Genomic DNA, 15,897 nt, shown 5'->3' with positions numbered 1-15,897 from the left:
CATTTTCTATTCTGCTTATGTTAACTAATGAAACACTTTTCCTAGATCTCTGTCTTTGCCTTCTGTAGCTTTAGTAATGGGCTTGTGAAATTCCTGGTTCTTCCCCCAAGCAAGAGTAACAGAGCACTGGAACAGGCTGCCCAGGAAGGTTGTGGAGTCTCCTTCTCTGGAGACATTCAAAACCCACCTGGACGCCTTCCTGTGTAACCTCATCTGGGTGTTCCTACTCCGGCAGGGGGATTGGACTGGATGATCTTTCGAGGTCCCCTCCAATCCCTGACATTCTGTGAATCTGTGATTAGGACATCGCTTAAAATGTTTAAAGTTGGGCATCAAATAATGAAGTTATTCAGTTACATCACTCCTAGAACGCTGAAGTCTTTTTTTATCTTTACATATTTATCCTCACAACCTTGGTCCAGAAGGTTCTTAATCATTTGGAATACTAAACGCAGAGAAGAAAAAATGGCAGTTTAGTAGTTTTAATCAAGTATTCCCGTTTTATCAAACCAGAAAATAAAATGCATAAGAAATTGTTACTTATTGTTGAATTGCTATTCATATCATCTCGTTCTCTATACTGGGGAAAGATCTGTAGAATTTGAGACTTCAGTTATGACTGTGGTGCCTGTCCCAATATTATACATGAAATTATCTTATATTCATATGATTCATTGCTCAGCCTTCAACATATATATTTGAAGATGTCAGCTTCAGAAGAACCTAATAGGTTTCCTGAACATGTAATAATTGCAGCACCTTTCTTGAAATGCCAGGATTTCAGGACTTAAAATCAGTTATAAATCATATTCTATATTAATAATCTGAAACATTTTGTTATTTAGTGCTGGCAAATGCACTTCTTAATGCTATTTCCATTCAGCTAATCCTCTTCTCTGGCTGTGTGTGTGTGCTGGAGTAACACTCGACGTCTGAAGGAGAATAGTAGATTCATCCATGCGATGGGCTGCAGTCATCCACCTCCATTTTATGTGAAACAGTAGGACTTTTTACAGCAGAATCTAATACAACATGTTGAATTTGCATGTTGATAGTTCTTATCTTTCAGAATATATGACAGATTGTTTTGTGTGGCTACAAATTGTCGTCATTATTATTATTAGATAATGGTTATTTTTACCGATGTGGTCATTCTGATAATTTCCTATGATGTTTGTGGTTGAGTACTGCCATCGGGTTGTTTTAGCAGGATGTGCCCCACAGGGTACTGAGTTCCCTTAGGTCTCACAGAATTACAAAAACTTTAAGTTTCAGCATCTTGTAGGAGTTTTCACCTCTTGCCCATCATCTGCTCCCTTCTTACATTACTAACATTCTTGCTTGGAAGAAAATCAGAGAAGGTGCTACCTGAACCTCAGCAAGGTGCAGTAGTCCAAAGGAACATGAGAAGTAATTGTGAAGCTATATTGTTGCATTTGTGTTATTAACTTGTTTTGGATGAGATTTTGCAGGACCTAGCACCGTCATGTTTGGGATGCTTTGCAAAAGAGGGAAGCAAAGAAAAAATTTTGTTGCCCATATGAGATATCGTGAAACTTCGTGGAAGTGTCTGGTTCAAGTAGAGAATTGCTGGGTAAAGGGCTAAGAGAGTTAGTCACACACAGAATCACAGAATCACAGAGTGTTAGGGATTGGAAGGGACCTCAAAAGATCATCCAGTCCAATCCCCCTGCCAGAGCAGTCCTTGGCATTCACTCCCCTGGTACCAGGCTGAGAACTTCTGCAAGTACTATTCAATATATTCATCACTGACTTGGATGAGGGACTAGAGTGTACTATCAGCAAGTCTGCCGATGACACCAAGCTGGGAGGAGTGGCTGACACACCAGAAGGCTGTGCTGCCATCCAGCGAGACCTGGACAGGCTGGAGAGTTGGGTGGGGAAAAATGTAATGAAATATAACAAGGGCAAGTGTAGAGTCTCACATCTGGGCAGGAACAACCCCAGGTTCCAGTATAGGTTGGGGAGTGACCTATTAGAGAGCAGTGTAGGGGAAAGGGTCCTGGGGGTCCTGGTGGACAGCAGGATGACCATGAGCCAGCACTGTGCCCTTGTCGCCAGGAAGGCCAATGGCATCCTGGGATGTATTAGAAGGGGGGTGGTTAGTAGGTCGGGAGAGGTTCTCCTTCCCCTCTACTCTGCCCTGGTGAGACTGCATCTGGAATATTGTGTCCAGTTCTGGGCCCCTCAGTTCAAGAAGGACAGGGAACTGCTGGAGAGAGTCCAGCACAGGGCAACAAAGATGATTAAGGGAGTGGAGCATCTCCCTTATGAGGAAAGGCTGAGGGAGCTGGCTCTCTTTAGCTTGGAGAAGAGGAGACTGAGGGGTGGCCTTATTATTAATGTTTACAAATATATAAAGGGTGAGTGTCACGAGGATGAAGCCAGGCTCTTCTTGGTGACAACCAATGATAGGACAAGGGGCAATGGGTACAAACTGGAACACAAGAGGTTCTCCATTTAAATCTGAGAAGAAACTTCTTCTCAGTGAGGATGCCAGAGCACTGTAACAGGCTGCCCAAGGAGGTTGTGGAGTCTCCTTCTCTGCAGACATTCAAAACCCGCCTGGACACCTTCCTGTGTAACTTCATCTGGGTGTTCCTGTTCCAGCGGGGGATTGGACTGAATGATCTTTTGAGGTCCCTTCTAGTCCCTGACATTCTGTGATTCTGTGAGTTCAAAAAAGATAAAGCTGCAAAACTGTGCAGAAGTGGAGAGTTTGTGTTTCTTCCTTCCCAAGCTTTGGGCAGTGGGCTTGCTCTTTTCCCATGCATCTCTGTTGAATGATACTGCAGAAAGAGAAGCAAACCAACTTTTCTCTTTTTGCAACAGTAAGGTTGGTACCTTACTTACTAGTGCCCTGTGTAAATACAGCCAAGCACAAAAAGGTAATAAAACTTTTCAGTCCTGTCTGTACAGTAATTTCTTTAGAAATGTCAAGAATTCAAGCCCTAGCAGCATTTCTGATTAATACCTGCTTCTAGTCTTCGAAACATTTGTTTTGTGGCAGAAGATTAATCACAGGAAACTATCTATTCCAAAGGTCTTTGGTTTATTTTTTATTGCTGGAAGATACATATATTTAAAAGCCAATGAGCATCTCCTCCTAGGAGGGTACATATTGCCTTCATCTGTCTCCCTTTATGAGCCTGCTACATGTTGACAAGTCCTATAGAATTATTTTCAGCCTGTTTGAATGTTTTTTCCCTTTTTCAACTGTAGGCACAATGGCAAATCAGACTTGCAGTATAAAATGTGTTTTGCTGGGAAATGACCGTGGTGAATTTGATGCCGTGCTGGTTAGTTGTTGTATTTCAAGGCAGAAGAGCTATATTTGATCTTGGGGGTGGAAGAGAAAACCACAGTGTGCCGGCTGGTGGCTGCTCTGTCGCTAATTTATTGGCAGTTTGGGGGAAAAAAGAAAATCTGCATTCTCTTTTTATTTTTTAGCCCAGATTTTAGCATGAATTATAGCACTAGCTATTTCAAAAAGAGTCAAGTGGAAAATTCAACTCCTTGGAGAGTTGTGTGTAGGTCTAAGCCATAACTGAGGCTTTCAACTGTCATACTCCTGCAAATCATCATAAAGAGTAATAGGTAAAAAGCCACTGCTCCTTTAAATCAGTGTCACAAGTGACTCAGAATATCTATTGATTTTTTTTCTTTATTCCTGCCAACAGTTTCAATTAACATTCAGCAGATCCACTCTGAGAAAAACCTGTATAAAACGCTTCATAATATTTTGGTTTAATGCTGCTTTTTAAATTCTGTTTAAGCAATAAGCATTTTAAAGTAATTATACCTGTAACACATTTAAACATTAATCTAAAAGGCTAGTATAATGCCCAATTCATAGCTTTTGTTATAAATTTTTGAGTGTATAATTATGAGAATGTATATTTCATCAACTTTTTTTCAACAATGCTATACAAATTTTAAAAGTCAATTATATTCACCCAGACATAGTGCTTTCTGAATACTGGAGAATTAATGGCATGGTTTTGAAAAAAAAAAATAAAACATGCACCATATTTTCCCTGCAAATAGTGCGTGTACCAACAAATTATCTGGACAAAATGATTACAGGATATTTGTCTTACCCTTTGTAATGCACTAAGCAAATTTCACTGCTTCATCCACACAGGAAGCATTTGCTAATTTGGGGTTTATAGCACATTTGTCAGACCTTTTACCTGTATTTGTGCATTCTGGAGGGGCTAACTGCAGATGTGCAGCAGCTGTTGTTCTAGATAGGATCGTGTGACCATATTCCACAGGGAAGCTGAGTGGAAGGAAGACAACCTGAGGCTCCGTCATTTTCCAGGAGATCTTGAAAGCCACAGAAAAAGAAATAAGAAGGGCAGCCATTAGGGAGAAGAGCAAGATGCATGTGTAGAATAAATGCATGTTAATAAAAAGGTTTGCCTCCTGAGTCACCGTGCTTCCCATTTAGATTTCTACATTGACATGTGGCACTTGCTGTAATTGCTTGCATTAAAAAGAAATACCGGCCATGTATATACTTTTAGTTTGCACTACAGCAATTTATAAACTGGAAAAAGAAGAAGTAGTTAACATTGTACTATTAGCCATCTGAGATCTGTGGGTCACAATTTGGCAACCATTGGCAAGAAATCTTGAAGTCCAACATGATTATCTCTGGAATTTCTTTCAGAGCCACATACATTTGTAGCTGATATATTTTCTGGTTGGTACATGTGGATCTTTCTGAGATCTTTTACCATTTCACCAACAAACTTAGCACGTCCATTTCCATTTTCACTCGGTAGGCTTCCATCCCAAGCAAGCAAAAAGTTTTTGTTTGCTTTCAAGACTGCGTGTTGAGGAACTTCACATGTTAAATGGAACTTCACTGCCGTCAACATTTGGAGGCCCCTGAACTCTCTTACACGTTTATTTTTCTACTGGTTCGGAAATTAGCAGGTTAAAATAAAAAAGCTGACTTGTATATCCTGCATGGCAAGTGAAAAATGTTAAGAAATAAATTGCTGGTGTTCTTTTGTGCAAAGAAGGATTGATTTATGGAAGATGTGGTGAAATGGGGATTGAAATTTCCTGTATTGTAAATTTAAAATGCCAGAACAAGTGAAGACCTTCAACGCTGAGTGGTGTCCAAGGGTCACGACAGACTCTAGGCTGAAGAGCTATCAATTGTTTGCATGCTTCAGTATCTAACTGATTCAGAAGCTGGAGGGGGTTTGACATCACCATTCTAAAGCTTTTCCCTCTGAGGGCAGTCTGAGGTGTTCAATCTGTATTTTCCATGTTCTGGCATTTCATCATTGTTCTTTAGCCGTTTTCCTAAAGAAATGGAGGATATAGTAAATTTACATCGTAAAGAATAATGAATATAAAGCTTGATGCAAGGAGGATTTAATCACAGAGAAATGACACCACTGAAAGCCTAGTGCTCACAGAAAACATGAGACCATCTGATGTATTTCAATATTGTTAGGAACCTTGTCTGTTGCTTACCTGTGCTGCAGCTGTAATGAGAAGGACTCTGGAATATCATCAAGAATCAAATAACTAAATCTGGTCCACATGAAGGTGATGCGGTGTCCTTGGAGTGGAAAAGAGAGGCGTTAATTCCCGGTCCATCTCCAGGAACCCCTGTCTCATGAACAGGAGCAATATCAGTAAAAAGGTTGAGCAGGAAACCTCCTTTATGGAAAGGAAAAAATGTGAGAAGGGAGAAATGAGGTGAAAAATAACTACAGTGGGGACTGGAAAACTCCCCAGGTCAAAACAATAGGAAAAATGTCTAAGAAAAAAAAACCTAAAGCCAAACTATTAAAATAAAAAAGTCACTGAGACCAAAAAGAAAAAAAAATAATAAGCAATGAGGAAGTGGAAAAAAAAGACAGATTTGGAAAGAATATATTGATTTATCTTTAGCCTGTGCCTTTTTATGAAATGTGAACTTAGAAGACCTTTGGTAGCCAGATCAATAAAATCTTTAAAATCATTTACTTAGATTGAAGGCCAAAAGATAAACTCTTGTGATAAAAACTTCTACCTTTATTTGCCAGAACGGAGTAAAAAGTGTTCACCGCTCATCTACCTTCCCATTGATTTTACTTTCAAGCTAAGAAAAACTGTGCTACATTTGGACAGAAGAAGACATTGACGTACCTTCTCCTGATTTAGCAATGTAGAATACAAGGCAATGGTCCCTTAAGGGTAGTTAAAACCATAGAACAAATGACAAGTCTACAAAGATGCAAGAGGAAGCAAGTTTCTCTCTACATATGAGACAAAACTGCCTGCAACTACTGTCCGACAATATGAAGGATGATTTGCTTCATTTCCAGTTGCTACAACTAGAGAATTTATTTCTTAATTTAATGCTTACTTCAAATGTAATTTATTTAGGTTTTTCAGGTGTTAAATCAGATGCATGCTGAATTTAAATTTAGCTTTTTGGATATATGTTATATTTTTATGAAAAGAAATCAGTGATCTGAAACACAGTGTTTTTTAAAGTACAGTCTCTTTTGTCACTATTGTATTTTACTTTAGTAAACTTGTAGTTATTATTTGCATTAATGACACCATATTAATTTTCCTTTGGAAAGAAGCAAACATCATTGTACATTTATTGGGCTATAAGTCTTATATTGTATTTAGTGAAAACTGACTCTTCTGCCTATAAGAGAAACCTTTGGAAACAATATAACGTCACTGATGATAACCTAGTTTTATCTCAATATTAATTGTATGTGCCATTGTGCTATTTTCTCTGAAGGGATGTTGTCCTGCATTTATCTAGAACTTGGGTTTGTGCATTTTTGTTTCAAGGAGTGTTAAAGGAGTTAACGGAGCACTTCTTCTACACCATCACGCATAAGCTTTAAATTATATAGAGATGCACTTGACAAAATGTGTTCAACCTCTGACCTTCTGAGAGCCTTTCCCAAGGAGAACTGAAGGTCACCTATTGTGAGCTGTATGACTGAGACTTGATTGTATGATGGTTTGAACCTGCCTGGATTTCTTTATCTTCATGTTTTTAAAAACAGATATTTGTCCTCTGTTACTGTACTGTAATGCTGAAAGAAAGGTCACGGAAATTTATATTTTTACATTAAAGTATCTAAGAGAAGGTCGTAGAGTCCAATCATTGCTGTGCTCTGGGCAGCGGTGGATCAAATGCTTTTTCAGCCCTCAGCTGACTGAGCTGCGAGATTCTGGGTTCATTTGGGTTGGGTTTCATCTTGAAGTGCACGGGCTTTTCTTCCACCTGTGTTTCAGGCTTTTAGAAGAAAATTTGTCTTCAGACATGATTTTTAGCATCTTCCTTTCACGGTTGCTTGGTTTTTAGTATTTCAGTATCTCTTGTAGCATGTAATGTCCTAATAATCCATGATGTCCTCGAGCGAAAACAGAGTAGGAAGAACTTAATTCAGAAGAGTGCATCTGTTTTGCCTTATGATTTGTTTTCAGCTGACCTTTGATAAGGGCTGGTTCATACTTGCAGATTTTTAGAATTCATTTTGAGTGTGTGCTTGTCTGAACTTTTTATTAATTCTCTTCTTTTATTTTGCAGATTACAGATAGAAGAATCTTCTAAACCTGTAAGGCTATCACAGCAGCTGGACAAAGCCGTAACCACGAACTACAAACCGGTGGCTAATCATCAATATAATGTAAGTACCTTTCAGTATTTTCCCTTATTCTCCTAGCCAGAATCTGACTCAGGACATCAGAATCATTCTGCTGCTGTCCTGCAGCCCTTTGGGTCACAGTTGGCTGCTCTCACTGGAAATGTTCCATGTTATCTCGTTTCTCCCTGATTTTGTCTTTTGGGGATGTCCTTTCTGTCTCAAGACCAATGTCACCCTTGGGGCTGAGGTCTGCCAATTTGAACTCTCCCGTGTTACCTGATGAGAGCAGACCGCCTTTACCCAAGCCTTTTCTAGTGTCTTTATTACATTCTTCCTTTGGACTCTTTTTGAAATGTAATTTTGAAATTTGGGGATAAAAGGCAGTTCTGGCTTTGTGCTATGAGGTGTGGAAGCACTCCTTTGAGCCAAATAAAATATCATATGGAGGTGGGTAAAAGACTTGAAAAGAATCATTAGTTTCCAGTCCTTTGCAGGAAATGACAAGAGAAAAGAATAACAGGTGATAATTTTTCACAGTTTCATACCTTCCTAGTACATGTTATTTGCATCATTATCTTTGTCAATATTACACCCACACTGCTGTTTCAAATCAGTTGATGTACATACAAACTATAATGTACTTTTTCTTAAAGATCCTCTTTGAGTAATTTGTATGTATGCATATATAATCACTGTTACTGTTGAATGTGAGAAATGGTAAGTCATACTGAAAATGAATCACTGTGTTAGTCATTTAAACTTCTACACTTTTTATTAACATTTTATTTACATAAAACAAATGACAATATACTGGGTGATATTTAAGCATTATTCTGAAAGGCAGTCTCTCCACAGAACCAAAAATAATAGTTTATCTCTCATGGGACTGTTTTGTAGTAGTTACTATTCAAAGTCTGATCTATACATAGATAATCATACGAATATAACTATTTCAGCTAAGGGAATGACATTTAACCAAAATAGTCACACTGGTATATCCTGCTATGCAAATGCAATGTTATATGAGTATATTGTTTCATGATGATACTGTTATTCTTCTTCTTTAATTCTGGAATAAGGTACAGTGATGTACAGCTTCTCTTTTCACCTGGATTCTGTGCCATTTCCATGACAATAGCATCATTACAACAGGACTTCAACCTGGAGACAACCTTTGAATCTTTATTCCAGTTGCCAACTGCTGTTGTCGTATCATTACAGAAATTTAAATCTTATATGAGATTCAAGGGGTATAACCAGGACGTAATCAGCCTTCTTACAAGTTATGACATTCTTGTGTCCTAATTGTAATGATTTTAGAGGTTACATAGCCGTCTATGCTTATGGAAATCTGTTGGCAGTGTGTTTACTTTTCCTGTCTGTCTTAAAGTTGTTCTGATGGAAAAAATCTAGTAGGACATACCTATTTATACTTGAGTCGCTCTTGGCCTTGCCTCTAAAGACCCAGGCATGGCTACTTTCTAAAATACCTTTCTTTTCCTTAAGTCTTTTATTAAGGTTCAGGTTAGATGGCTGAAAGATTGTATGTCTGGGAGAACATGTCTATGATCTTTTTAAACCTCTTGGTTAAAGTTTTCTGGTGTTTCAAGCAGTAGTTGCTTTCTTAAAACTTGCTGTATTGCTTATAGTCATATAGAATCACAGAATTATAGAATCATAGAACATGACAGACCTGTTGGGGACAAGACTTTTTCATAAGAAGGAACAAAAAGTGTACAATCTACCATAAATGGTGATACGCTCAGTCATCTACTGAGGAGTTTCTGAAGAAAGAAGGAATATCTACTAAATAAGAAAGTAAGGAGTAACATTTCCTGAATTAAGAGGTGGTAGAGTATTAAATGGGGCTTAAGTGTGTACCCATAAATGAACATACAGCAGGAAGGAGGAGAGTAAGAAATTACATGTAGAAGGGAAATAGTAATAGCTTGTTTGAATACAAGGATGGGGAAAGTGATTTTTTTTTTCCCCAAGAAATTACATTAAGCCTACCTTTTTATTAGAAGAAATTGCATTTCCATTACGATATATGCCAGGATTGTAATTTAGCTTTTTGTCTGTGGCAAAGGGACCTTCGTTTTCCGTATATCTGTATGTGATACGCATCTTTAAAAGGTTGCAGTCAATGTTCTTGCAGTTGGGATCTTTCTGTGACTTAATTATTTTTTGTAATACAGCAGGAGAGTTCTCTAGTGGTCCTGGTTACCCCTTCAGAGGCTTCTTTGTGGTCTCCCCTCTTCCCACTTTCCCGTACTAAAGAGATGGGTACTCATGCTTCAGGGGATGCAAAACCCTTTAGGACTTCTTTCAGACATCTTTAAATGAAACTTTAGATTTAGTCTCACTTCTTTATCACCTTTATATTAACTGTCTACCAAAGCAGTGTAATACATCAGTTTCAGTATTAATGATTCCTTCAAGAGGGAAATTCTGGCAGCTTTTCAGCAAACTTAGCAACATCCTGAGAAGGTAAACAAAGAGAAATTGATTTCTGTATGAAGCCTTGCAGGGAAAAACTCACACCTTCCACTCCAGACAGCTTGTTCTAAAATGGTCCTTCCATTAAATCAAATAATGTTTTAATGCTTTTTAAATTTTAAAACCACACAGTTTTAAAGAAATCCAATTAGTTTGCCGTGTACATGCATTCTGTAATATGGCTCTCAACAAGTGCTTTACGCTTACTGCATAAAAAATCCTGTTTGCAAAGAAAACAGGAAGGAAAAAAATGAAAGGCTGCATTGTAACTTGCTGTGAGCAGTGTACTCACAAGACAAAAAGAAGAAAACAGCGACAGATACCACGCTTTTTTTTTTAATATCACTTGACAATGCGCTCCGTGTTTTCAGACAACAGCGGGAGCTGTTGCTGAAGTTGGAGGAAGATGCTGGAATGTTGCTAATTAAAACGTGGGCAACTGGGGCGCCAGCTGCAAATAACTTTTCAACAAAGGGAGGGTTTGATATTCAGTTTTCTGTGCAAGTTGTTTTTATACATTAATGAATTAAGAATTTTAGCATATTCACGTTGCATTTGTAAATGGAATACAAATACGCATCCTTGATTTACTTCAGATCATCCAAAGAATGTAAAATAGATGTTCCTGTTGGGGAGAGTGTGCACTAAAATGATAGAAGAATGCTGAGCATTACAATTTACTATTATAGCAAAAAAAAAGATTGTGCTTTGGTTAAAAAGTCTAGTTCATGTTATTTCCAGGAGACTGTTTTATACCCATATGTGAAATAGTCCTGTCAGAGACCTAAGATCAGTGAAGATAATGTTGAATTTCCTTATTGTCACTTTGTTCCTTTGTGTAGGAAGCATCAATTTTAAAGCAAGTCAATTTTTTTCTTCACATGGAGAGAGCTGTATCTCGTAGCTAGTTGCTAGCTAAGCACATTTTTGCTGTATGTCATTTGAAGAGGTACAAACAGTACCATGGATTTTTCATTGTTGTTCTCAGAGATTGGCTTGAGAGTCCCAGTAGCTTTTCCCATTACGCCGTGTTACTTACCCATTGTTCCCATAGCTTTGCCACGCACAGAAGGAATAATAACCTCAGTGCTTTGCTCTTGTTCTTGCTCCTTAAAAAAAACAACAAACAAACAAACAAAAACAAACAAAACCCACAGATTCACAGAATGGCTGGGGTTGGAAGGAAGGGACTTCTAGAGATCACCTAGTCCAACCCACCTGCTAGAGCAGGTTCACCAGAGCAGATCACACAGGAAGGTGTCCAGGTGTGTTTTGAATGTCTCCAGAGAAGGAGACTCCACAGCCTCTCTGGGCAGCCTGTTCCAGTGCTCTGGAACCCTCAAAGTAAAGAAGCTTCTCCTCATGTTTAGATGGAACCTCTTGTGCTTCAGTCTGTGCCCGTTGACCCTCATGCTATCATTGGGCACCACTGAGAAGAGCCTGGTCCCATCCTCCCTTGAGATATTTATGAACCCTGATAAGATCCCCTCTCAGTTTCTCTTCTCCAGGCTGAACAGACCCAGCTCTCTCAGTCATTTCTCATAAGAAAGATGGTCTAGGCCCCTGATCATCTTCGTAGCCCGCTGCTGCACTCCCTCCAGTAATTCCTGGACCTTCTTAAACTGGGGAGCCCAGAACTGGATGCAGTACTCCAGATGTGACCTCACCAGGGCAGAGTAAAGGAAGAGGAGAACCTACCTCCTCCTGCTGGTCACAGTTTTCCCAGTGCACCCCAGGAGAAAGGAGAAGATTGGTTTCTTCCATCACTTCAGTTTGACCTTCCGCCTGAGGAGGTTGCAGTTTGTTTCTGGTTTTCTTCTCGTTAATTTTGTTTGTGTTGTTTGGGAGGTAGAAAATGGCAGAAGGGTTGGTAAGAGCAGGCATTACAGCTGCTGTTAGGGCAGTGATGCAGCCTGTAACTGGCTGTCTTTATCTTTCACACCACATCCTTCAACTTGAATTGATCTGATTCAGGGAAAAATTGCTAACCTTAAAAACAAATACATGGTCTTTACTGAAAAGTGACCTCAAATGTACACAGGAACCCAGAGCTTGGTCAGTCTTTGTAAAGAAATATGCCTTTGTCTCACCTACTGTCTTCTGGACTTGACCTCTGAAGTACCAGAAGCTTTTCTGGCAGCAGATTAAGGCAGGTTAATCCATCTCCTCCTCTTGTGAAATGTTAACATGTGCATATATTCAAAACATTAAGTCCTTGGTCCTAGTCTCCCATAAGGTAGTGCCTCAAATGCAGTAGGGCTCTATTGAAATCCAGTAAAGTGGTGTTTACCAGTATCAGCCATGACCTGATCAGCAGCTGCACAGAGAAATGGGAAAATTCTTTGAATCCCTGAGTCATAAAAGGCTGAAAACTCGGGCTCAAGAAAGACCCACTACTGTTAATTGCAGTGGCTAACTAGAAAACTCTGTTTCCAGAAGAGCATACTGTCAGTGTCTTGGTTTTTGAAGAGGATCCCATAAAGTTGTAGTTCCTGCTTTCCTTCTTATGTGGAAAGAAATGTACAGTATATCCTATGGGATGGTAATTCCTGTGTTTGACTATGGAATACGAAAAGAGAAAAAATCTGGAGCAGTATTCAGACCGGACAAAATAAATTTGTTTTATTCAACTGGATTAGATTTTTTTTTTAATGTTTGGGTTGCTTCTGATGACTAATTTTCTTCTGAAAACATAATGTAACATGGTGCTGTCTGCAGCTTTGTGCATGCCAGGTATTCTTTCTCCCTTGGTCTCATTCCATGTAAAATGATGATGCTGCCATACTTCGTGATGATCTTACTCATCTGTTTATTTGAAGCACTTTCAGTCTCACTATGTATGAGATGGCAGATTTGCTCTTTGACTCTGTCCAGCTTAAAAGGCAAATAAGCCATTTTCAAGTAATACTAGAAAATAGAAACTAAATTTCTTATTGTAAGTGGAAATACAACTTCCAAAATACACAGTGTAATGGGATTCTGATCATAACAGGTGCTTTTCAGTGCTATCATGAAGTATCAGCTTTACACTGTAGCCTGAGATGTAACATATCCATGTATTTTTTAATACCAAAGGGACAGCTATCATGCTAAAATAGATTTAAAATGCATGTCTAAAACCCTGCATACTTCATTGTCCTCAGAATGCACCCCTGTCCTTGCAGCAAGTCCCTACAGCTTTGCACTGAGTTAGAACATGACAGTGGTAGTAAATCATTGCTCTGGAAAGATGGTTTCTCTGTCAGGAAAAATATAAATGTTCATCATGTATCTTAGTAAATTCTGACTTAAGCGAGGTGTAAATTAAAAGCATTTTTAATGCCTCAAACTGCCTATTGTCAGATCAGATGAAAATATAGCACGGAGAACTTTTTTGGCAATCAGGTAGTTGATTTAGCATATTGCTTACTTGCAGGTAGCAGAAGAGACAAGCACTTTCACACATCTCCGGTTTCATCCTATGTTTCATGCAGTGAAGGGCCATCCCACTTCCCACTCTTTGTATCATTTATTTTGATGGTTCATACAGAAACCCGTGCTCACCCAGCAGGCCATGGGCAGTGCTGTAGGTCACAGTAGACTATTGGGTGAATGAGAATTTCCCTGCTTCTCCAATACCTATATGACTATATGAATATACCCAGTGCTTTGTTGGTGGAGTTGCAGGGAACCCTGAGTGCACCCTGGCCATGCCGCTTGGTAAAGAGTTCAGTTTGCAGCCATGGGAATGGTGTCATATTATGCTCTTCAGCTGTGTACTAATATTCTGTTATGTTTCCTGACTGTATTTTGGATTTCTAGTTTTTTAAAGAGTGTCACCTGAGTAGATGTGTTCAGAAATATTTCAGTGCCATTGCAGTTCTAGTTCATGTATTTACGACTAGATGCAGTCTACTGGCATTATGCTGTGTAGTGAAACTATCCCGGCAGATAAACAGAGATTAAATCCACAGTCGGGCTTCCCAAACTTACAATTAAAACATTCTCAAGGTCAGCAGAGGTTCCTAATGAATTGTCTGTTGGACTTTCAGAATAAATGTTTTTATTACTATTGTTTATAGCAAGGCAAGTGTCCTAGATTTTTGTTGCTACTGTAGTTTTCCTGGTGTTGCAGTTCTGCTGTAGATCATGGCAGCCAAGATGATGTTCTATGAAGCCGTTTTACTTGGTGCAGCCAACCGGAACTGGATTCAGTCTGTCACTAGGCCTCAGTTCGCAGGGACGACTCGCAAGGTCCTCTCCCGATGTCGGCCATAAGAAAAAGGGACGAGATCCTTGTGATCTCCCACTTTTATACAAAGTATTCACGTGAATGGGATGTTATACTCAGTTGGTCAGTTTCTTGGTCACCTGTTTCTCGTTGCCTCTCTTGTGAGATGTACATCAATTCATTATCAATAACCTCGCATTCCATTGCTGTGTTTACCAAAACATGTATCCAGGAAAATGCAGCTAATATGAAGGCTTTAGCTGACAGGCAAATTCACTAAAAGAGAAACTTGTTTTTAACAAAACCAGGACAAGAGGCTAAAGAGTTAAATAATGACACTAACGTGTATTAGTGGATAGAAATCAATTGTGTGGGTTTGTGTGGAGAGGTTGTATCTTCCGTAACACTAATGTACAGTTGGAAAAGCAGACAAGTATTTGGTTGCCCGAGCCCATCCTAGGTTTTAAGCAGAAGCAACAGATTTCAAGGCACAGGTAGGGAAAAATTGCTCTGTGTTCAGTTTAACAATGTCCATCTGTTTCGGGATTTGAAAGAGAGAGTTGGCTGGCCAGAGACCTGCGAGGAACAGCAAAGATGGTAATAGTCTTTAGCCACGTTGGGACAGAGACCAAGAGACAGGCTATTTTCTCTCAAGAGAGTAGGAGGGAGTTATCTGGCAAGGAAATGTAGGAAAAAATGACTTGTGCCATAAAACTAATCTCTCCTAAAAAATAAGATTTTTGGTATCCAGTAGAACTGTGAATTTTCATTTCTAAGCTTCTTCTCTGAAGGTCTTCATTCTGAGGATCAGGTTTGAGACATCGGAGGTGGAACAACTCCCATGCAGAATTATCCCACTGGGACCCAGATGTGTGTCCCATATTGCTCATGGGCTTCTCTTCTGCTGGGTGTTGTGCTTCTTGGGATCCACCTGTGCAGTTTGCCTGAAAGCACATGATGATTGCATGAAATCTGTTACCTTCTGGGTCACTTTTATTGGTTCCTAGGAACTTGATGGTTTTCCACTATTGGGGGGTGGGTGATGTGCTGGCAGATGTTGAGGTTGATGCTCCGCAATGACTGGGGCTTGTTTGGGATATGCCGGTCTGTGTAAATCTTGCTTCTTAGAATGAATGTGAGGAAATGCAGGAAGTAGTTTTGGAAGTTGGCAGAGATAAAAGTTTCTGCAAAAATATATTGTGATATTGTGCAGATTATAGTAGCTAAATACTTTCTAATCTGCATTCTGAAATAGGATGGTGTGTGTCAGCAAGGGGCCTCTACTTGCTTGAGTGGGATTTTTTGGAATAGTGTAACTTTGTCTGTGCCACTCAGATTTCTCCTGAAGAGATACCACCCAACACGTCCCTGATGTGCGTCTTCACTCAGTGAAGATTGGTTTTGTGTTGGTGGAGTGGTTGCCTTGAGTGCTGCTTCTGGAACAGATGAGGCAGCGCCCAAAGGCCATTTGAGCATCCTTTGGGCAGGTGGTTGTTATGATAGGGGATATAGACGTATTGGTCTGTGGATTTTCCTAAA

At 39.4% G+C, this 15,897-nt stretch overlaps 1 protein-coding gene across 4 annotated transcripts in view; it reads left to right on the top strand.

Moving 5' to 3' along the window:
• Positions 1-15,897, top strand: part of GTF2F2 (general transcription factor IIF subunit 2) — a 95,537-nt gene that overhangs the window by 71,401 nt on the left and 8,239 nt on the right. For all 4 annotated transcript variants that reach the window (XM_071805658.1, XM_065854124.2, XM_071805653.1 and 1 more), the window contains one exon: positions 7,592-7,691. In XM_071805658.1, coding sequence (XP_071661759.1) covers positions 7,592-7,691 — 100 coding nt within the window. The remainder of the gene's footprint in view (positions 1-7,591; positions 7,692-15,897) is intronic.

This window comes from Patagioenas fasciata, chromosome 1 (genome assembly GCF_037038585.1).
Source record: "Patagioenas fasciata isolate bPatFas1 chromosome 1, bPatFas1.hap1, whole genome shotgun sequence".
Lineage (NCBI taxonomy): Eukaryota > Metazoa > Chordata > Aves > Columbiformes > Columbidae > Patagioenas > Patagioenas fasciata.
This window is presented reverse-complemented; position numbering and strand designations above follow the sequence as displayed.